Below are 25,404 nucleotides of genomic sequence, written 5' to 3'. Positions count from 1 at the left end.
TTTATTTAAGGGACTATTCAAATTCAAAATTCTTATAATACATAAACTCTTATTTATTCAAACATCTGCATTACTAGAATGTAAGAAAAAATGTGTGTGTGTGTGTGTGTGTGTTCAGGTTTGGAGAAATTACTGTACATCACTTGCTCATCAATGGATCCTCTGCAGTGCATGGGTGCCGTCAGAATGTCAGAACAGCTGATAAAAATATTACAATAATCCACAAGTAATCCACACCACTCCATTTAAATTTTGGGGTGGACTATTCCTTTGAGACAATAAATGGGGGAAAATATTATGCCCAATTATACTATACACACACATTGCAGTAATGAGAAACTTTGTGAAAAATGTGCTTGATTGTAATGAGACAAAAATATATATATATATATATATTTCTAATCTGAAGGCGGCTTCATTTTCTTTATGAAAAATATAATTATTTTGGAGTGACATGTTTTTGTGTGATTCAATCCATTGAAGATATTATTATATAATTTTAGTTTCTTTTAGATTCCTATCATTTAATTTTTCTAAAATTGTATCTGTATTGGTTCAAATTTAATGGCGTCACTAATTACATTGATTCATTCAAAACATTTATGTGCCAAAAAAATAGATTTCTCATTAAATTAATTCATCAAATAGACATTGCCCCCTTAATTATTTTTGTAATTTTTTGTTAATAGCTTTATATAAAGTAGTTTTTCAACTATTTAATATTACTTAAGCCACAAATTAGCACCCCAACACTGGATACAACAGGAAGAATGAGCATTTTCCTTAGCAGTTCCTGTCCAGTTTCCAGTTTTATCTAGTTATCTCACCTAACAAGAAGAAAGCATGTGTTGAATTTCATTTCAGCTTCGTATCCATTAGCATTATAAAATATAGTAACGCCCTCCCTGTAACCTTAGATGACACTAAAGTTTCACAAACCCAAATAAGCAATTTCCTCCATGATCTTCAGTAATGATGGAAGAGTCTCAATCGCGAGCACACCACCCCAATCCATTACTGCACCAGTGAATTGGCCTATAGAGTCATTTAACATGCCAGTAATTAGCGTTCCTCAGGAGGCCCAGAGAGAGCGTTGTTCACCGCTCCAGTGTGGGAGCTCAGCGGCCTACAGCTCTATCTATAACTCTGACAGAAGCCTCAGCGCTGTCAGTCCCTCTGTGGCACCCTCCCCAATCTACAGAGAGGATGATGAATGCCCCATCCACTCTGACATCACAATCAGAGCGCACTTGCAGTCCCTCTCTCTCTTGAACTCTCTTTGTCCTCTTGTCTTTCACTCTATCATTCTCTCACTTTGTCTCTCGCTTCAAACACGATTCTTTCCCTTTATCTCGCTCGCTCTCTTTCTCTATGAAGTGTCCCCTTTTTTCGCCCACGAGCTGCCCACTTTACGTTCCTCTGTTTACTATCGTCGTAATTTCGCTCAGCTGGAAAACTAATTCGGTGACAAATCCAGGATCAGACACAGACCGGATTATTCCATTCTAAAGAGCCGACGCCGAATTATCAGCTATCAAATTCCACCTATTGTGTATGACACAATATGGAATTAATAAAACTTGCTGCCAACCTTTTTTAAAACACACAAATAAAGCAGCGTGTTTACAGAACACCATTTTCAACCAAAAACAGATGGCGTTTTAGAGGCTTGAAAATGCAAACTTTTGAAAACGGGTTTCTAAGTGCACGTTTTTGAAAACAATACGCAAAAATGCAAATTTGTGAAAACGGTGACATCGTGCAAATGCGTATTACTGTATGTGTTCAGTCTATAGTCATGTGTTTTAATAATTGTATAGTATCCATCTATAGTGATTTTGTAATTCAAAAACTGCCAACATTTTTATATAGTTATAGTAGTATATTTTATATATCATGGGCCAGATTTACTAAACATGGCAAATTAGCATTAGAGCGCAATTCCATAAAAGGGCCGATGGGAGGGGGAAATTCTGCGTGTGATTTACTAACAATGTGCAGATTAAAGAACATAATTTCTATAATGACCAGCGCAATCTATCAAGAGCAGCGCAAATTACCGCCTGCTTTAAGACATGCTTTTTTGGTTGTTAAATTATGGGGCGAAAACCAGTAATTTGATGACCGCAAACATTTGTAAATAGCGTCGCTTGATTTAATCACTAACTTTTTTATATCAATACAGTACGTTTATTGGTAAGCTTAAAACAAGTTTGTTGAAAAGTAATCTGAAAAGTAGCCAGAATACATTACCTAAAATGAGTAACCTATATTACCTAACTACAGATTTTATCATGTAATCTGTAATCAGTAACAGTCTACAATTTGTAAGTAATCCACCCAGCTTCCTTTAGTTTTCTATAATTTAACATTTGCATTGGTTCAATATTGATAAAGAGCAGACACTGAATTATCAGCTATCAAATTCCACCTATTGTATAAGAGCACAATTTGGAATTCAAAAACTCTGCTGCCAAGCTCTTCTATAACCCACAGAAATCGATTCTATCTCATCAAGACCTTTAGAATATGTATGCGCTGGCCATCTATATAGTCAGGGCCATAAGTTGAGGAATGTCTGCACCGCTCCGACCCTGCCCACACCAGAACCTCAGCCAATTCTCAAGACCATATTTTGGCCTTTATGGTGCATTGTTGCACTAAATAATTCCACAAACACAAACTTAGTAAATGATTTTGCTTCAGGACATAAGTAGTACAGTAGTGACCCAACAGAGTATCAACTTGTATTTAATGAAGTTTGGGTTATATTTTGTTTTACCTCTTTTAAGGTTTGAGGGTATGTTCTACAAACCATGCTGGTATTTATGTAATTTGATGAGCTTCTTCCAACAGAGTGCTTTGCACTGCATGTTGACATCAACCTTTGACATCAACAACAACAGATATGTGAAACATTTCCTCTTACATTGTAAGTTCAAAAGACTTACTTTTTGGATATTGCTATCCTAACCACACATTACTATAGAGCCTGTAAAGGCACATTTCCCTGTGATGGGGGGGGAATTAGATTGCAGGAAAAATTATGTCAATGCTTTTTTTTCTGCTCGCAAACCTTTGCCTTGCCCTGAGAAACTTCACATTTGCACATAAATATTTTGTGTTCCTCTCTAGTAAAAGATTTTTAAGTAAAAGAAAAGTTTGTCAAGCAAAGTTATGTGTTTGTGGGCGAATGGAAAATAAGTGATGAAAATCATGAGGTGGGAGGAAATATTAAAAAAAAAGAATAATTTTGTCGACAAAAACTAAAAAGAAAATGGGCATCACAACAATAATTGACAAAAATATGAAAATAGATACCGGCAATGCACTAACAATGTTTACTGAAGAAGAAAAAATGGTTTCATATAATCCAATCGTACTTAATAATGTCAGTGATTGACCCACTTGAGCTATATGAGATTAATCAACAAAATATTACAACTTGATTTTGCACAAAAATGCATATGCATAAGTGAACATACTCAGTTATGCTTGTCAGGATTTTAATATGCTCTTTCTGGGGCAACACACTAAACAGCTCAAATTGACAACGAACAACTGTAGCATAAAGAATTCACAAAACTGTGCTCATAACATTATTTCAGGAGCTCAGGATTTCACAAGGATAGTTTTGACATGTCGTTAGATGATGATACGTAATTTAATATAAAAAAAAGCAGTATTTGGTTTAATTTTGCTGTCTCGGCAACTAAAATGTGATTTTGTCATATTTAATACTATTAAATATAATACATATTTAATATTAAATACATTTTAAATATTAACTCTGCCTATCCCATCAGAACAAAAAAAACAGAACCATATTTTGCCCTTTCTTTTATGCCTTTTTCTCAGGTTCATTCCGGGCGCAAAAAAAAAAACTCATGGAAGTGATTTTGACTGCGCTTTCTACCTCCATCTGTCAGAGACTCTGTCTGTCTTTAATGTCCATCTGTCTCTCAGTGTCTGTTTATTCTAGTCCTCTGAGGTTGCACTGAAGTTTTTTCATGCACATTTGCACATTAAGAGATTTGTAATGCCAACTCAGTCTCTTAGAAAATTTAGTTTATAGTCACCCAGATCCACCAGAGGCACTGCAGGAGTGTTCTTAGCTGCACAAATGCAAATAAAGGGTAGAAGCCTGCTTTAAAACATTCCCTATAGAGCTGATCTCTAATGATGTGCCATGTGTGACAATAATATTCATGTTTAATATTTTGCTAATACTATTAATGTATTATGTATGATTTCAATCACTCAGAAATCAACTTCTACAGAACACAAAAATAAATCTTTTACTAAATGTAACCGGTCACTTTTTTCCGTACAGTTACACTGAAATTAAACTGATGCATTCAAGCATACGACTTGTGTTCTGCAGAACATTTATCACACAATATCAGAAAATGTAGCATTATATCACTGCTGACCAACGGATCCTCTGCAGTGAATGGGTTCCGTCAGAATGAGTCCAAACAACTGATAAAAACATCACAATAATCCACAAGTAATCCACACGACTCCAGTCCATCAATTAACATCTTGTGAGGTAAAAAGCTGCAAGTCTGTAAGAAACAAATCCATCATCAAGACATTTAAACTTTAAACCGTCGCTTCAAAAGTCACTGTGTTTTTGGATCGTTTCTGCTTGTAGACAGTGCTTGATCTGTGCATATTTCTCTCCTGATTCAGCTGAGATTACTTTTTCAATAGAGAAAGCAAACTTATAGAGGCCCGGAAGCAACGGTTTAAAGCTAAAACCGTCTTAAAGGGGTCATATGATGTTGCTAAAAAGAACATTATTTTGTGTATTTGGTGTAATGAAATGTTTATGCGGTTTAAGTTTCAAAAAACACATTATTTTCCACATACTGTACATTATTGTTTCTCCTCTATGCCCCGCCTTTCTGAAACGCATCGATTTTTACAAAGCTCATCGTTTTGAAAAGTGAGGTGTGCTCTGATTGGCCAGCTATCCAATGCATTGTGATTGGCCGAATACCTCAAGCGTGTGACGGAAATGTTACGCCCCTTACCATACTGTGATGCCGTGTCCCGGAGCGACGAGACAAAAACATTAAAACCCATTACAAACGAGCCATTTGTTGCATCCAGTGGGGACATAATTACTGAATATAATGACTTATACTGTCTTTTTACGCGTTGCATCGCGCCGCACACATCTGAATATTTGGTTAGAATGAGCCGTTTTAGGTAGGTGTGGTTGACTCTTTACTTTTATAAAGAATATCTCTTTGGATTTGAGACTTTAGTCTTTGCAACTTTACAGATCTTCTTTATGCACCAAGAGCTTGTAACACTCCAAAAGAAAGGAAACATTGAAATCGCATCATATGACCCCTTTAATAATGAATTTGTTTCTTACATGCACACAGCTTTTCACTTTGGACATTAATTGATGGATTATTAATAGCTGGATTACTGTGATGTTTTTATCAGCTGTTTGGACTCTCATTCTGATGGCACCCATTCAATGCAGAGAATCCATTGGAGAGCAAGTACAAAATCTATCCCAATAAGGAAAAAACGCATCTACATTTTGGATGGCCTGAGGGTGAGTGCATTTTCAGCAAACTTTCATTTCTGGGTGAACTAATCCTTTCCATAGAGAAGATTATCAGTGAATAATGACCTAAATTGTTTCTCACTCCTTTTGTGAGATAAAAAAAAAAACAATCCCACAGGTTTGGAAAGACATAAGGAAGTAAATAATGAAAGAATTGGTAAACAATAACAAGTCAAAACGTAAAAAACAGCAGGTTTCTATTTAATTCTTCAATTAATTAATTCATTCCATCTTTAAAAATTGAAGCTTTAACCAAGCTTTTCCCTGCAGAGAAAATATATGGAGTGGAGGATTGTGGGTCTCTCAATGTGGCCCTAAAACATTTTCTAATCCACTTTTATTCCTCACCAAGGTCTATTAATCTGGGGAGCAGATACTTATCCTGCTCTGATTTATCCGCTTATAAATGAGCTGACATATGGATGAGATTAAGCATTGGCATGGTGTAAGGTTTATAGTTAAGGTTTATGATTTAAAGCCGGGCCTATGAGATTCCAGTGGCGTAATGAGAGTCCACTGGTGTAATGTGAAGCTCAGCCCAGTGGATTTTAGCCTTCAGTCCTGAATGAGAGGGCAAAAAAAGAAATAAATAAAAGCTAGAGTTTGAAGGAGCTTGTGCAATTTATTTAAACATTGGACTAACTAATTCCATAGATTATATTTTTCATTTTCCATCCACACACAACTGAGCACATGAGTAAAAAAGCTCAGGGTTGGTGAAATTCACCTTTAAACCAGGCCAACGTGTGCAGTAATGATCTCCAGATAGTTACATAATTTAGATCATCAGTTCTCACGAAATCCTTTTCCTTTCTCGCCTCCACTGCTTTCATTTATTTCATTTTACAATATTAACGAGGCAAGAATGCTTTAATTAAGAACAAAAGAGAGACACGATGGCAAACGCTGTGATCGAGCAACTCTCTCTGCGAACCAACAATATATTATGACAGTTGGCCTGTTTAACTAATGCGAATTCTAAAGCTCTTCACATCATTGGGCCGCAGCCTGGTAACGGAATCCTGTCAGCCAGTGCATTCAACAAACGAATCATCCAATTACACAAGCCAAATGAGACAAATACCTCCAAACTAGCTGGTGGACACAGTGGTGACAGTGTCAAGACTTCCCACTTAATCATCAGTGCGTTTCGTAGTAAGAAGGGCTTCAAACCGAGCCTTACTTCAGTCACAAAACAATCTATTTATTCATGTTTTTTCCTTTTTTTAACTCCCCAGCACTGCCTTCCTATTCCATTTTCACTTTGAACCAGCAAAGAGTAAACAGGCTCTCAAGGTTCCGGAAATAATCTGGATTAATATGGATGAGACATCTCATTAACAGCAAAAGATGGGGGGAACATTAAAGCGGTCTGTAAAAACAGTGGTGCAATATCTCTTCCTTAATGTACGGTATATGACAGCACGACCGCTTTGTAATTGAAGCCTCTCTGAGAAATCATGAATGTTCTTAAAAATACGAAGATTTAAAAAAAAATATGCAGAGAGAGAGAGAGAGGGCTGCTCAATTTCTTACAAATGTTCCACTTCACTGTGGTCACATTGAAGCTATTCAAGACGTCCTTTAGCGGCAGACTAATAACTCAGGTCTGTGGTCTTCGTAAATTGTTGATGACACCGAGTGGAATCGCTGTCTGCCGTGAAAAGCACGAGTAGTACATGAGGAAAAATGCTATTTATATGCATCAGGGGTGAACAGGAGAGAGTGTGTTTGTCATCCAGTGCTGATTGTCCAGGCCAGACGCTGAGACAACGTGCACCGATGTCGGTAGAGTTTATTGCAGGAGAACACAATAAATTGAAAGGTGCTGGCTTTGCCTTAGTCTATATATGTGTGTGTGTGTGTATGATGGATAATGTACACAATTGCAGCAACTCAGACATGTTGGAAAATCAATGCTGGACATTCAAGATATAAACTAAACTCAATTTATACAGCGACAGACAACGCGCAGCCATTTCTCTGTATAGCAACAGTGAATCACATCTTAACCGTACATTCTCTGGGCTAACCAAATAAAGAAAAGTGTTAAGTATTTACTTAACTGGTGTATAAAGGATTTTATTTTAAGTTAAATGAGGCCTATCATGCACCTTTTTACAATATGTTATATACGTCTCAGGTGTCCCCAGAATGTGTTTGTGAAGTTTCAGCTCAAAATACCCAACAGATCATTTATTATATCCTTTTGTAAATGCCTATTTTGAGTGGAAGCAGAAACACGCTTTTTAAATGCAAATGAGCTGCTGCTCCCCGCCCCCTTTTCCAGAACAGGGCTGTGTCTTTACAGCTCATCCCTCAGATACTCTGCTTGGTTTTGATTATCATGTCTATTGCACTGAAATAATGCGTTTGAAACCATATTAGTTTATACTTCTGATATATGGTTTTCTAAGTGCACACATCCGAAGCAAGTATATTATAATAAGATCCCCTTTCTACGTCATGGCCACAGTTGCCAAGTCGGTGTAGTTTACGCGACTTTGGGCTTCTTTTTTTGCGAAGTCGCGTAAAAAAAAAAACATGGGTCGTGTTTTTTGGGCTTATTTAAAAAAATATGGTTGCTTGTTAGGGAAAACCTGACAAGCAACTTAGTTTCTTTACATTTTTGGACGCAGTTTTTTTTCCAATATATTGTTGACACTGTCTGCTCGTAGGTAAAAGCCAATCAGTGCAATAATTAATGCGCTGTAGGGTTATTCGTCATCACACATCACGCCCCCTCCCCCCTAATTGGAGTAAAATCGCGTTTAACTTGCATGTTAACGTTAGTAGATTTAAATAGAAAAACAAGGCCACCAACAGAGATGTACAGAGATGGAGGAAACATGGGAGAAGGTGAACAGTGCAGGGGAGTAAAGGGACCTAATTTAATTTGTAAAATATTTTTATAATGCATTAATCATTAGCAGTAATACTAATAGTAGATACATGGTTCGAGTTTATTTTATTATAAATATATGGCTATATTAAAGCTCCCCTTTAGTGCTCTTGTCTTGTTTTATTCTCCTTTCCCATCTCCATAACTCTTCTGCTCGGAGGACAGTGCCCACCCGCTTTGTTGCAATTTGATGATTTTTGTAAAATAACTTCTGTTTTTGCTCTTGAAACTCTGAGTGGTTTCATTTTACTATGTTGCAGGCTCATTTATTGATAATAAATAATATAATAATATTGGGCTTGTTTTTGAAGCTGCGGTTGCTCATTTAGCTTGTAAGAGTTGGTAACACTGGTCACGGGGGGATCGAAATCTGAGCTTTTGACGTTTTTTCACAAGCTTGCAGAGAAAGGCTTATCAAAAACAATTTACTGGGTTGCTCTTTTTCACGTTTTCTGGGCTGGTAGATGCACCGGGGACCCGATTATAGCACTTGGAAAACAGAAAAAGTCTGATTTTCATGATATATCACCTTTAAAAATGTAATTCACTGGCACGATGACTTAAATGCATCTCTTTTATGATGAGCATGTTTTTAATTTGTGATTAATTTAATTTAAAAAAGCCTTATTAGAATGATGCATTTCTTTATTTGGTGCTTTCACACCTGGCCCGTTGTTTGGGAACCTGGTGCGTTTCCCCCCTTAGCTCGGTTCGTTTGGGCATATGTGAACACAGCAATCGCACTCGGATCCGCACCAAAACAATCAGTCCGAGATCGCCTGAACGAGGCGGTCTCGGCTCGATTGAAAACGAACTCTGGAGCAGTTCGGTTGTAGTGAACAAGCAATCCGATCTAACGGACCAACGGACCAGGCTATAATCACAATGTATAATGGGAAATTACGTAAGTTCTGTGAAAATCATTAGCTTTGTTCTTTTGCTAATACTTCAAAATGAACCTGCGAGTGTCTTGTGGGTGAGCACGTCTTCGCCATTCAAAATCAAAGCTCACTTTTTCATTTTATAATGTCATCTTCTTCCTAGTAGGTGCGTTTTAAAAATGTTTTCCAGATGAATCCTGAACTCCTGCTCAAAGTGATAAATTAATATAATGACCGCTACAAAAAACAATAAAAATTGTCGTGACGGATGACAGCCGTGACAGCGGTGGAATCCCGGAAAATAAACCATGGAACTTGGAGAGAACAGTTTACACGCGCATGACTTGTATTAAAGGGGTCATATGATGCGATTTCAAGTTGTCCTTTCTCTTTGGAGTGGTACAAGCTGATTGTGCATAGATAAGATCCCTGAAGTTGGAAAGACTAAAGTCTCAAAACCAAAGAGATATTCTTTATCAAAGTTAAGACTCTGCCACGCCCCCCTAAAACGGCTCGTTCTAACACGCCCCCACATATCTACCTCACTATGTGGAAATATTTGCATAATGCGGCCCAAACGTTCACGCAAAGAAAGAAGGCGTGGTTTCAGGAACCGCAGTTAGTGTTGAAGCAGCCATGTCAGGGAGACACTGTGTGTTTCTAGGCGAAAGCAAAAGCACTTGATTAGGCCTTCCGGAAGTAGATGCATTTAGGAATCTTTAAGATTACTTACAACAGAACAGCAATGCATTTTATGGACGACCGTTTCATGAACCTAGGAGAGGAGGTCATTCTGACTTTGCTATGACAATCTGGCGCTTCTGAATCAGCTTATGTTTTGTTATTAGTTTAAGTATTTGCTATTGACTGTTCAAATGCGGAGTTTTGCACATCATGTGCGCGTCACATCAAGAACGCGTCACATCAAAGGTGGGTCAGCTGGCCAATCAGAGCAGACTGTGCTTGTCGGAAGGAGGGGCTTTGTAGAAAACGAAGCGTTTGAGAGAGGCGGGGCAAAAAGCAACACTGTAATAATTTGAATCCGTGTTTCGGAACAAAGCAATCGATCTACAGGTGTGAAAGCACCCTTAACAACAAACAATAGGTAAAAAAATTTTTTTTTTTTTTTAAATTTAATATTGAAATAAATTATTATTTCCGGATATTTGGAAGAAAAATAAAAAATGATTAAAATGTATACACACATACAGTATGTAATGAAAATATTCTTTTTACTTGATAATTATACATTTTTAAAGAATCATTCAATTTAAAACATTATTGAAAATGGTACAAGAGTTGCCAAAACCATATGGAAAAATAGTGAACATAAAGAGTGCATTTTTAAGAACATGCACCGTTTTTAAAAGATTTTCCCTCTTCTTTAGCATTGACACTCTTGTCATTGTATGAAATCAGTTTTAATCCTATGAGCATTGGGCCCTGTTCAGTTGAAAAACATTATGGGATATTTGAGATTTCTTTTAAGCACTTCCATTCGTATTGTTTTTTTTGTTTTTTTTTTCCCCTTTGCACATATGAAGTCCCTTCTAGGTTTATCATTTTCTGGCACATCTGCAGACAGTTTATTTCCCCCCAGGCTGTAAAAAAAAAACACACACTGAAGCCCATACACACACACACTGTCTTATTTTATAAAGCTGACATTCCAATAGGGACTGCTGTCCTCCTCACCGAGTATGAGAGACAAGTATTTTATTGTCAGAAGAAAACATTACCTCATCGTCACCTTACCAACAATTGACATGTTGTTTGAGCGATGCTCATTGTCAAGGTTAATCGAAACGGACAGTCTTATGAAGATTTAACACAGCAAAACAAGAGCATAGCTATTCATCTGGCTGCTGAGGGAGAATAGAAATGATTAATGATTAGGAAATGTTATATATAAAGTGAGTTCATACATACCGATGAACAACTGTAGAGTGACTCAGTGAGCAATTACTGGAAAATAGATAACTATTTAGCTTTTACTCCAATGGTACATGTCTAGTTCTTAAGAGAAAGAAATGAAAATCAAACAACTTCAGGCGATCTTATGACACTGACACATTTTTCTAAATTAATTGGGTGTGACAGACTAGGTGTCACAGCCTAAGAATGGAAAATTACAATTCCCTTGACAACACATCTGTAATTTAGCCTATTTATACATATTGTCAGATGTTGATGTGAGACAGGCTCATGACACACTAGTAGTACAATCGAAAAACGATAATAATAATTACTGATTCTTGATACCAATTAGTTTGTTTTGTTTCCAGTGTTAACTATTAATGTAAGTTAAGTGCTAATGAAAACGAACACTTATAAATAAATAAAAATTAAAACTATGCATGTAGTCTACTTTGAGTAATTTTCTCTACAAACTATAATCAGAGACATATTTCATAGAGAGAAATTAACTGAAAAGACAACAGTAGCGAGCTGGCAATCTATTATCCCCTAAATATGACAATATATTACTGTGTATGATTACTATACTGTATATGTAATGTATATATTAGAGTACTATAAATGAATTTATTATGTGTCTTGAGCGACTATCCTTTGAGACAGCGCTCTGCATCTGTCGGCAAGCTGTCAGTGATGGTAGATAGAGCTGTGTTTACTGTAGTGAGAAATGCATGAAGTTGAGAGCTATCGACACACATCATAATAACTAGCTTCATTTTAAACAGTGCGGCCATCAGTAGTTGGGTAAGAACTGATTCAAATGTTGACACTAGTCACATATCTGACTGTCGCTTTGGCTAATTATGTCAACCAATCAAAGCACAGAGTTTATCATGAGTACAACCAGTTGGGTTACGAAAGTAACAAAAAAAAAATCCCATTCATTTTCTCCACTGTGGAATTGAATTTTAACGATAACGTATAAACCCTTTTAAAAGCAGATACAAGGTTGTTGATGGTATATGTGACCCTGGACCACAAAACCAGTCTTAAGTCGCTGGGGTGTATTTGTAGCAATAGCCAAAAATACATTGTATGGGTCAAAATTATAGATTTTTCTTTTATGCCAAAAATCATTAGGATATTAGGTAAAGATCATGTCCCATGAAGATATTTTGTAAATTTCCTACTGTAAATATATCAACACTTAATTTTGGATTAGCAATATGCATTGCTAAGAACTTCATTTGGACAACTTTAAAGGCGATTTTCTCAATATTTAGATTTTTATTCCAGATTTTCAAATAGTTGTATCTCGGCCAAATATTGTCATTTTAAATACTGACCCTTATGACTGGTTTTGTGGTCCAGGGTCACATATGCTTTTTTGAAGCCATCAGCCCACATTATTTCAACTTTTTTTTTAAATAAGCATGTTTAGCAGTCCATGGTGAAACACTACATTACCCATGATTCTGAAAGAAAATCAGAAAATCAAACAAATTGTGCCAAAATAACTCTGTAGCACAAACCATTAAGCACCGTGAGCAATGTAATCAAATTAATATATGTTCTCCAACTACTTAAAAATTCAATAAAATATATATATATAATTTAAGGGGGTCTGAATACTTTCCGTACCCACTGTATATATATATATATATATATTGCAAACTGGTGTTTCTTACCATCTTAATCTTAATTATGAACACACTGGTTTGTAGTTCATACTGTTTTACCATTTACTGCACTTTGTTATTCTTCTCGTTATTTCCCTACAGCGGCTAACGAACCGGAAGTCTCGCACATTCACAAAAAAAAAAAAAGCTTACTTCCGCGTTGAAAAATAAGGTGGATATGAAAAAAAATACCAGAACTAAAAAAGTGGGCGGGCACTGTTGCACTCTACAACAGTCAGTCCTGGTGCTCTAATCTGATTGGACAACACAGTTCCACAAGTTGTGTGGTGATGTCAGTGATACAATGTTATTCTTCAAGCTTTCAAAAAGACACATTTCACTATGAGAACTCAGAGGTGAGTGCAGCTTGACATAAAGCTTTTTTTTCAACAGAAATATTTTTATATTAGGCTGTATTCGATCAAAAGGGTGCTTCTACTAAATACTGAGCAAAGGGTCTGAATACTTAGGACCATGTGATATTTCAGTTTTTCTTTTTTAATAAATCTGCAAAAATGTCAACAATTCTGTGTTTTTCTGTCAATATGGGGTGCTGTGTGTACATTAATGAGGAAAAAAAATAACTTAAATGATTTTAGCAAATGGCTGCAATTTAACAAAGAGTGAAAAATGTAAGGGGGTCTGAATACTTTCCGTACCCACTGTATATATATATATATATATATTGCAAACTGGTGTTTCTTACCATCTTAATCTTAATTATGAACACACTGGTTTGTAGTTCATACTGTTTTACCATTTACTGCACTTTGTTATTCTTCTCGTTATTTCCCTACAGCGGCTAACGAACCGGAAGTCTCGCACATTCAAAAAAAAAAAAAAAAGCTTACTTCCGCGTTGAAAAATAAGGTGGATATGAAATAAAATACCAGAACTAAAAAAGTGGGCGGGCACTGTTGCACTCTACAACAGTCAGTCCTGGTGCTCTAATCTGATTGGACAACACAGTTCCACAAGTTGTGTGGTGATGTCAGTGATACAATGTTATTCTTCAAGCTTTCAAAAAGACACATTTCACTATGAGAACTCAGAGGTGAGTGCAGCTTGACATAAAGCTTTTTTTTCAACAGAAATATTTTTATATTAGGCAGCAGTCAACATTATTTCCCCCAGTTGAGGCATCAATCAGGATACAGCAATAGTTACAGTTTAAAACTTATTTCATATATATATATACACAATTGGCTTAATATTTATTTCTTGCCACCTAGTGGGCACTACAGTCCTAAATCCATATCTAGTGCCCACATCTGCACTATAACAAGAATTCTTATGCCATATGGCTCAGACTACAGGAGTTTTTAAATCCTAACCGATTATAAAATCTGGTTGCATCATGCCCAGATTGTCTTCTTTCAAATCTCAAACATGATTTGAAAATCATGGAGCATCATACCGAACAAGAGATTAAGATTATCATGCCAGAGGAAGCACCTCACAATGGATAACGAAATGTATATTGTCTGTTCTTCAGCAAAGGTGAGATTGAACTGCCAATTTTAATATCTGTTCACAGTAGTATGCTAGCTAACAGTAAAAACGGTTTGCCATTGCTTAGCAACACCATCAGCGCTAGGCGCTAGCTGCTTTTTACTCTCACCCGGTAAGTTCAAAACTGAGGTGCTATCTGCCCAGCTTTTTTCTTTGTCCGTATCAAGTATGCCGCACACGTCTTGAAAAGTGAAGCCAAAACATTTTGATCACCATCTGGTGGCTGGCTGCATATAGGTCATAAACCCTGCCCTTTCCATGTAAACAAATGGGAAAAAATCTAATTAAACGTCAAATAAATATTTCCCGAAGATGGTTTCCATCTTTTTAGGTAGTTCTTATCACTTTGATGTGTTCAAATGTTTGTTTTTCTAAAAAGCTTGCTTTTAGTTAGTTATTTAAAGCTTTAAAAATGGGGTTTGGCGTCATGATCGTGAGCTTGCGAACTTGCAAGTTTAGGCTGGACATCGATATCGCGGCTCCAGCTAATGATAACTGCACAGGCTCTGGTTCCAAATGATTACAGCGACCATACATGGGACACTTTGGCTTCATTTATTTTTTTACATTTGAAGGAAACAGAGGCGCATTGTCCATCGATTTAATTCCTCTGCTTCAAACATTATATTACATTTGATATTATCGGGTGTGTAATGCGAGCACATCAGGAGAGTTGAGATTAGATCTGAAAATGCCTTACATTACCAGACAATCTGGGTCGAACATCGTAAACAACCAAGGTCCTACATAAGATTTTTTTTGGGGGGGGATAAATTGGCCTAAAACTCTTGTAGTCTCAGCCAGCCTGCTTTAAAACGTATTTATAAGGACAAAAACACTCTTTCTGCCCCCACGGTAGTAACACACACACATAAAGATGGCAGAATTTGCAGTCTCCTCTTAAAGCAGGAGCTCGGCCCATTGCCAACAGGTGTATATGTCACAGTGACCTTTTCCTAAGCACATCTCAAGAGCGGCAGTGAATCAGCACCCCGGCCCGCTACATTATTTAAGTGACTTCTCTAACAGTACACTAACAGCAGCGCTCTTACAGAAGAATAACAGCAGCGAATGTATTAAAGTTTCAGCCCGCTTAGAGAATTGAGAACTTGTCTGTAAGAGGAGAGCAGGCCTTCATTGGGATGTAAAATGCATTTATTTCCTGGGCTGTTTGAATTCATAGGGAGTAACCCGCGTAGGAATGGGATAGTCTGCATGTGGGGTAGATTGTAAGTTGGTTGTCTGTTATTATTAATTCTGCGCGTCTATCTAAACACGTCGATCTAGCACATGTTTCAAATAAAAAAACATTAAAAAAACAAAACAATGGAAGAGCAGTGCAATGGGATGAAGAAACGTTCTGTGCAAATGGTCCCTAAAAAAAAGTGTTGCATTAAAGGAATAGTCCACCCATAAATGAAAATTAGCTGGAAACTTACTCACCCTCATACTATCCAAGATGTCGATGAGTTTCTTTCTTAATCTCAGCATTTTAACTCACCAATGGATCATCTGCAGTGAATGGGTGCCATCAAAATGAGAGTTCAAACAGCTGATAAAAACATCACAATAATCCACATGACTCCATTCCATCAGTTAACATCTTGAAGCAAAAAGCTGCATGTTTGTAAGAAACAAAGATGTTTTTTTTCTTCTTCAAACCATTGATTCCAGCTAAAATTCAGCTAGAGTCCTTCATCCATAATATTGTTTTCTTCAGTGAAAAGGTCGTCTCATCTGAATCAGGAGAGAAATATGCTCAGGTCAAGCACCATTTACAAGTGAAAACAGTCCAAAATAGCTCTAAACAAACATGTGGGTGGATTTTGATGTGAGAGACAACATGGACACACTTTTTTACTGGAGGAAGCATTAGTATGGATTTTGACCAGAAGCGATTTTTTTAAGTTAAAACATCTTGGATGAACTATTCCTTTCATTTTAAATGCCTTTCAGAAACATTGCAAACTCGACTGGAAGCCTGGAACTCCAGGGACTAGAGCAGATGGTTTTCCCCAAGTACACAGAGCATCCAACGCCTGCTACAATCCAGCCTGAGGAAAAGGGCCCAAACAAGAGAAAAGGGAAAAAGACAGACAGCAGTGCCCCAAAGAGGAGCAAGAAGAATGACACTCGAAGAAAAGATGGATCGCCGGACGACTGTGCGGGAGCAAATAATGAACGAAGCCCCCTTCCTGAGCCCCCTCGCATTTCTCTAAGAGACCTGATGGAGGCTGAGACAAAGTTAGTGTTCAGTGACGAACAGGACATTACCCACAAGTCCCTGGCCTCCACCGCCACACAATTAATGTGTCAAGCGGCTGAAATAGGAGGGCCTCCGAGTGGACCTAATCTCAGCTTTCTGCCTCAAATTGACAAATGGCTCGATGTAGCTTTACAGGACGCCAACTCGTACTACCAACAGAAGAAATATGCCACTGCAGCCAGCCGTTTCACTGCTGCACTAGAGGTACTCGATATTCAAATTATACCACAGGCTGCCCTTCCTACAGACATTTATCTGTGCATTTAATACACTTACGCACTAGATTGTTTGAAAATGTGCGTGCACATGCACTCTTATGGGGATCTTAAGGTGTTCAAAGTCATTTTATATGCAGTTGCTATAGGAGCTGTTTGGATGTTCAGGGTGGTTGAAAGAAAGAAGAAAAGCCCATCCAAGTACAAGACATAAGATTGCTTAAAAAAGTAACCTCTCAACAAACCACATGATCTGAGGTATCCTTCATAGGGCAAATTAAGCGATTTATGCATTCATTTCATATTTCATATTTAATGTTTGAGGCTTGTTCAAATGCCCAACACTAAGCCTGAACAATAAAAATAATTACAAACAATGGTCACCATGGTATTTATAAAAGTACTGTGACACTGCCATCTGATACTGTGGTCACTGAGATTTTATTTGGCCAACAAAAAAATAAATAAATACATTTAATAGTGTTATTACATTTTTTAAATTTAATTTTTGGCAGTGGCAAATGTAATCCAAACATAAAAATAGAGAAACTAAGCATGCTCAATTAAAGTAATTAAAATAAATTAATAACCTGATTTCTGACTTGACTTAAAATGTTATTAAAGATATTCTGAGGCACATCTTGAAGAGCTTTAATTACGGTTTACAACAGTTTTTAAAATCATAATTCTGACCTGTTATCGCTATTACCTGGATCCCGCATTAACAGACTTTGACCATGTTTAAGTGGATCTGTAGATTGTTAAACATTAGAAATGTTTCTTTCATTTCTCTCAGCTGAGATTAATACAATTTTAACGGCATAATGTCTTACATGTCATTACGTAATAATGTCATACAATACAAGAGGTCAAATGAGAAAAAGGTAATCAAGAAAGTGTTTATACACACGTAAAGTGAAGAGAACATTTTCCTTTTAATTAAGTGGTATGTTCATAGCTGCGCTGACAGTACATTCAAAAACATTCAGTGCTCAAGGTGAAATTCTTCATATTGTTTGGCTTTTTTATTGCATTGCTCAGCTTGGGTCACAGAAATGCATCAAACTGATTCTTGTAATGTGACAGTGACGCCATGAGCCTGAATATTTTCATTTATTTTCACTTTCATTCATTTAAAAAAAAAAAAAACACATTACATTTTATTTGACAATTAATCAACTATAAGCAGGATTATTTTTTTGTCAACATCTTTCAGTATCTCAATTAATGGAAGCTACCTTGGATTTCTCCCACCTTTTCTCTCTCTCAGCTATGTTCCAAAGGCGCTGTGTTTGAGAAACCTTTTTATGCTGATTATGAAGACATTTGTAAAGTTGTCAGCTTTGTTGAGTCCAGAATAGTTGCCTGCTATCTCCGAATGGAAAGGCCTAACCCGGCATTGCTGCACTGCTACAGGTAAATCACACGCAGAACATACCATGAGAATTTTCAGACCCTGGGCCCCTCAAAAATGATGGGTATTTATTATTATTCATTGTTGTTGTTTATAAAATAAAATTAAACAGAAATACACTGCAGTTCACAAGTTCGGGGTCAGTAAGAATTGTTTTTTAAATAAAATAAGAAATGTTTATTCCACGAGGATGCATTAAATTGCTATATATCTATATATTTCAAATAAATGCTGTTCTTTTGGACTTGGTTCATCAAAACTGAAAAAATTGTGATTTGCACAACATTGATAGTAAAAAGTGTTTCTTGAGCAGTAAATCAGCATATTAGAATGATCATGTGACACTTAAGACTGGCGTAATGATGCTGAAAATTCTGCTTTGCATCACAGGAATAAATTCAATTTTAAAAATATAAAAATAAAAAAAGTAAATTGTAACACTAGTTCACAACATTACCATTTTACTGTATTTTTGATCAAATAAATGCAGCCTTAGTGAGCATACAATCTTATAAACAGTAGCGTAACTGTATAAATTGCAGTTATGTACTATTTGTTATACCAAAGTAGTGTTGATTAATTAAAATAAAGCTTTACAAATACTACAAAAATACAATAAAAATACTGTAATTATGAATCCACCGATACTGAAATTGTTAACATTAATAAACTGATATATATATTTTTTTTTTTACGATAATAACCAATAAACAGCCAATACTGAAAATCTATATTAATTTATAAAAAAAAAAAAATCATTACATGCACACTGCAACTCATTTCGCCATTCATTCTTAAAGGGTAAGTGGAAAATTAGCTCCATAATTCATCTCTTTGCCCTTAAATTAGTGCCAGATGATAATCTAAATCTTAAGGTAGACAGAAACAAATACTGAATATTGGCCAATAGAATCCTAACAATGGGCAAAACTGATAAATAAGTTCTAACATCAGCCGGTAACTTAAATGGTGCTGAAATATTGTGCATACTTGTCTATAATACTATTAAAGTTCATAAAAGACAACTTATGTACTGCTGAAAATAATAGCATATGGTGGGTCTGTAAACTTAAAAGTTGCCCATCTAGGTTGTCATCTAGGTTGAATCAGCAATGTTCGCAAATGATGCGCAACACTCACTCAAAGCAGATGGATGTTGATTGGCGTGTTTGAGTGTAGTGTGACAACAGTCATTTTTTAAGTGGACGGTGAGAGTAAAGCCTCCTGACCTCCAGTTAACTGTGTCTGCTGTATCCAGTCAGTCATGGCCCTGTGCTGTTCTCCTTTGCTCCTCCATTAGTGAGAGAGAAAGAGAGAGAGAGTTTGCGGTTTCTCTGAGCCATAACTCATCCTGACTGCATTGTACCCTTGAAAAGTTCTGAACAGCTTAAGAAATGAAATGCAAGCTTTTGCAGCTCCCTCTGCAGACTAGAGGATGAAGGGGACAGGCAAAGTAAGCTAAAGTAATAGTAGAGATTTATTCATCCTGCATTAAAACTGCAGTTCAAGTCAATGTGAAATCAAAATTCAGTCAAACATTCCTAGGCAGTGTGTGGCTATTATGTTCCACCTTGATATGTAATGCTCAGTTTTAGCCATCAAATCATCTTCAATTCACATTGTCTTTAAGCATTCTTTCAGATTATTTTGTCTGAATATTATAAATATCTTAAAGGTATAGTTCACCCAAAAATGAAACTTTGCTGAAAATGTTTTCACCCCCCCCAGGCCATTCAAGATGTAGATAAGTTTGTTTCTTCATCTGAATAGATTTTGAGAAATTTAGCATTACATCACTTGCTCACCAGTAGATCCTCTGCAGGGAATGGGTGCCGTCAGAATGAGAGTCCAAACAGCTGATAAAAACATCCACATGTAATCCACATGACTTCAGTACATCGATTAACGTCTTGTGAAGCAAAAAGCTGTGTGTTTATTAGAAACAAATCCATCATTAAGGTTTTTAATCTACAATATTGTTTTCTTCTGTTAAAAAAGTAATCTCAGCTGAATCAGGAGAGAAATATGCACAGATCATGCACTTTGTTCAAGCGAAAACAGTTCTAAAACAAATATGTTGGTGGATTTTGATGTGAGAAGACAACAGGGGATATACTTTTTCATTGGAGGAAGAATTATTATGGATTATTGACTATATTTTGGACAGAAGCAATGGTTTAAAGGTGACCAATTATGCCCCTTTTTGACTAGATGTAAAATAAGTCTGTAATGTACCCAGAGTATGTGAAGTTTTACCTCAAAATACCACACAGATCATTTGTTATAGCTTGTTAAAATAGCCATACTTTTAGGGTATGAGCCAAAATGCACCATTTTTGTGTTTGTCCCTTTAAATGCAAAAACAAACGCCTCATCCTTACATAGTGCCAGGAAGCTCTTTCAGAAAGGCAATTTGGAAAACAAACACGTGATACTTACTTTGTCTGGAACTGACGTTCGCACACGAAGCATTGGAATTGATCCCTAAACATATAGGGGACTTTACAGATTATTTTCCAGGACATTTCCTTCAAAAATTAAATTTCACCACAGTGTCCTCAGCGGCTCAGATGGAGGGAGTCTATGGACTCCTATGTACATTGGTGCATCCCAAAACACAACACTTGTAATGCCTCTTTGGCGCTGACATTGTATATCTCCAGCAGCTACAGCAGGAAAACAGAAATGGCGGACTGCTGCTTCTCACTCAGGCCTGTGTCTATGCTAATAGCGCAGAGAGCACCACAAATGGGCGGGACTTTTTCCCTACGCTGACGTGTACATAGGCAGAAATCTGGAATCACTTGTTCTGAGAGACTGTTTATGATTTATTGGGATTATAAAAAATAAAAAATAAATAAAAAATGAGTGGGTGGATTTTTACCATTATAGGCTGGTTGTTTTCACATACTGCGGCCACACAACTGTGTTCAAACACCTTATAAAAGTGATTTTTGCATAATAGGTCCCCTTTAAAGTTAAAATGCCTTAATGATGAACTTTTTCCCCGGAGGAAGCATTACTATGAATAGAGGAATCAACAGTTTGAAGTCAAAAACATCTTGTGGATTATTGTGTTGCTTTTATCAACTGGATTTGAACTCTCATTCTGACGGCACCCATTCACTGCAGAGGATCCATTGATGAGCAAGTGGTGTAAAGACACATTTCTCCAAATCTGTTCAGATGAAAAAAAACATAAAAAAAACTCTACATCTTGGATGGCCTGAGGGTACATTTTCAGTAAATTTTCATTTTGGGGTGAACTATTCCTTTCTAAAATGAATTTGATTATTATTGTTAGTTAAATGCTTAACCAACTTTTATTATCATTAGATTTTGTCAAGAGGTTGGCATTTGGTAACTCATGCCTGCTTAACCCAGGCTATGCAATAGAGGCTATGCAATAGAAATAGAAAAACATGCTATAACATGTGACGTCTGCAGATCTTGTCAGCTCGTGTCCCATCTGTCAGTGCTGTTGCTAGCAGTGTGCTACTTAATATTGAAAAAAAACATATACTGTAAAAGTGTGAAAATATATAAATATAGAAAACGCTTTTCTGTGAGAGAGCACTGGGAATATTAAAAATAAACCTGACACTCAAAACAGTCTAAAAATCATATGCAGGGAAGCTAGGGAGGAAAATCATACATAAAGCAAAAGAACACATATGTTCTGAAGATATATATATATATATATATATATATATAGATATATATATATATATATATATATATATATATAAATAATTATAGACTGTTTGGTAGGAAATGAGTTGAGGTAGGAAAGATATGTTTAACAGAAGCAGATGGGTTGTCGTGGCAACATCATGAACCATATGTAATGCAACAGCAATTCTGTGATTGAAATCAGGTTCTCTAAAACTCAGTCCACACCATATCAAAAGCACACTGCCTGAAAGCCAAATAGAGAGCAGTTTAAATTATTCAGGGAAATGCAATTTTGTAGGAAACAACGACATAGAAAATAAACATGGGAACATAATTTGGCTGACCTCAACAGTGTTCTTTTTCTTTTTTACTTCAGAGGCTAGACATATAATATATATTTTAAAATAATATTTGAATGATTTCTGAAGGATCATGTGACACTGAAGACTCGAGTAATAGCTGCTGTAAGATATATTAATCAAATATTGTAATATTAAAAAATATAGTATTGTCATTACTGTACTTATCATATAAATGCAAATAGTGGGCATAAGAAACTTCTTTAAAAAAATAAATAATAATAATAATTTTTCATAAACCTTACCAACTCCTAACTTTTGAAAGGTAGTGTAGCTAAATATCTTCACTAGGCCATAGAAAATGAAATAATAATAATAATAATAATAATAATATGCATATAAAGTGTAAATGACCCACTTTTCCTGTATTCTGCTTATATAAAGTATATGTATGCTTATATTAAGTATGTTATATTAAGTACATTGACCTAGAGCCTGACTGATATGGGTTTTTTGGGGCACCGATACCGATATTAGGGCGTAAAAAAAGGCCGATATCAATATGTCGCCCCATATTCTTTGTGTGTATTATAGTACAGTACCAGTCAAAAGTTTGGACACTTTCCCATTCCTGTGTCCAAACTTTTGACTGGTACTATATATAGAATACAGTATATACATAAACAGAATATATACTGTATACATAAACACATTTTTTGCAATGATCACTCAGATGTGGTGATCAAACACTTATAATGACGTGACAAAGATATGTAATGGAGGCAGGGCATTTAACAATAAACTTTATTATGCAAAATGAGTTTGACATCAGTGCACTGAACAGTAAATTTGAAGTTTATTCAACTTTATTTCAATTCAATTCCATTCAACATTCCCCGAATTTGGAGCGGATTCGCAGCGCCATTACGGAGATATGGCCGTTCAAAGTTTCAATGGTATTCCATACACTTAAGCTTTAAAGCGTTTCATCCAGGTCGCCAGTAGCAAACAATGGAGCGCACTCTGCTGGACAAACTACGTAATTACACAATTTACAAGCATTTTATCTGCGTTTTATGTTCTGTAAAAAAAATTCATATCGGCGGCATATTCGCCGATACCGATATACAGTATCTGCTACAGGCTCATATCGGCCGATAAAATCAAAACGATATATCGGTCGGGCTCTACATCGAACATGTTATACTGTATATCCAGCAATACATTTGTTTTACAGTTATATATTGAAGCGTACAGTGTTACTAATCTATAAAGCAGGATATATTTCTTACATTGAATAATGTTTTAAAAAAATAACTTAGTAACCATAAACGCTACAATGCACTTAAAGCATGCAAAGTATTGTCATTACTGTACTTATCATATAAATGCAAATAGTGGGCATAAGAAACTTCTTTAAAAAAATAAATAATAATAATAATTTTTCATAAACCTTACCAACTCCTAACTTTTGAAAGGTAGTGTAGCTAAATATCTTCACTAGGCCATAGAAAATGAAATAATAATAATAATAATAATAATAATATGCATATAAAGTGTAAATGACCCACTTTTCCTGTATTCTGCTTATATAAAGTATATGTATGCTTATATTAAGTATGTTATATTAAGTACATTGACCTAGAGCCTGACTGATATGGGTTTTTTGGGGCACCGATACCGATATTAGGGCGTAAAAAAAGGCCGATATCAATATGTCGCCCCATATTCTTTGTGTGTATTATAGTACAGTACCAGTCAAAAGTTTGGACACTTTCCCATTCCTGTGTCCAAACTTTTGACTGGTACTATATATAGAATACAGTATATACATAAACAGAATATATACTGTATACATAAACACATTTTTTGCAATGATCACTCAGATGTGGTGATCAAACACTTATAATGACGTGACAAAGATATGTAATGGAGGCAGGGCATTTAACAATAAACTTTATTATGCAAAATGAGTTTGACATCAGTGCACTGAACAGTAAATTTGAAGTTTATTCAACTTTATTTCAATTCAATTCCATTCAACATTCCCCGAATTTGGAGCGGATTCGCAGCGCCATTACGGAGATATGGCCGTTCAAAGTTTCAATGGTATTCCATACACTTAAGCTTTAAAGCGTTTCATCCAGGTCGCCAGTAGCAAACAATGGAGCGCACTCTGCTGGACAAACTACGTAATTACACAATTTACAAGCATTTTATCTGCGTTTTATGTTCTGTAAAAAAAATTCATATCGGCGGCATATTCGCCGATACCGATATACAGTATCTGCTACAGGCTCATATCGGCCGATAAAATCAAAACGATATATCGGTCGGGCTCTACATCGAACATGTTATACTGTATATCCAGCAATACATTTGTTTTACAGTTATATATTGAAGCGTACAGTGTTACTAATCTATAAAGCAGGATATATTTCTTACATTGAATAATGTTTTAAAAAAATAACTTAGTAACCATAAACGCTACAATGCACTTAAAGCATGCAAAATAATATGCCAGTCAGACAAATCACCTTCTACCGATTATTATATCTACATCATGAATGCCTAGAAGTGTACAAGATTGCAGGATGCAAAAACAGTATAAGAAAACAAGTAGGTTTCACAAGTGCCTTCAAACTGAGAGAACAAGATCACACAGCATGATTGAAAGCGTGAAAAAAAGTGACTGTGTAATTCATACAAACTTTAGCTCAGAGGGATTTGGTTTGCTCAAGTTTATATTTTGGACTTCTGTGTTGATGTTCAGAATATCTGTACAGAGTTCTGAAACATCATAATTCCACCATCCAGCTGCCCGTCGAAAGCCAATACTGCAACATTTCTGTTCCTGTACACATACAAACACTCCTTCCCTGTCAGCTCAGATGCTTTAGAACAACAAATAAATGGCTCTCGCACACCTGAATGGTTGCAGACAGGTGCACTGAATACAGGACATGATATGAAGAAATAAAAACCATGCATACAGCTGCAGCTTGCAAGAAATCAGATGTTTTTACAACAGTACATCTGTGATTTGGCCATGCA

At 36.1% G+C, this 25,404-nt stretch overlaps 2 protein-coding genes across 2 annotated transcripts in view; one reads left to right on the top strand and one right to left on the bottom strand.

Moving 5' to 3' along the window:
* The window catches only part of nlgn1 (neuroligin 1), a 309,949-nt gene that overhangs the window by 282,733 nt on the left and 1,812 nt on the right, over positions 1–25,404 (bottom strand). The window lies entirely within an intron of this gene.
* Positions 16,487–25,404, top strand: part of LOC107593153 (spermatogenesis-associated protein 16-like) — a 52,387-nt gene continuing 43,469 nt past the window's right edge. The window contains exon 1 of the mRNA XM_016282759.1: positions 16,487–16,951. Within this exon, the coding sequence (XP_016138245.1) occupies positions 16,487–16,951 (465 nt within the window). The remainder of the gene's footprint in view (positions 16,952–25,404) is intronic.

This window comes from Sinocyclocheilus grahami, unplaced genomic scaffold, assembly GCF_001515645.1.
Source record: "Sinocyclocheilus grahami isolate Dianchi unplaced genomic scaffold, SAMN03320097.WGS_v1.1 scaffold165.1, whole genome shotgun sequence".
NCBI classification, from domain to species: domain Eukaryota; kingdom Metazoa; phylum Chordata; class Actinopteri; order Cypriniformes; family Cyprinidae; genus Sinocyclocheilus; species Sinocyclocheilus grahami.
The sequence above is the reverse complement of the archived record's forward strand: the minus strand, read 5'-3'. Positions and strand labels throughout refer to the sequence as shown.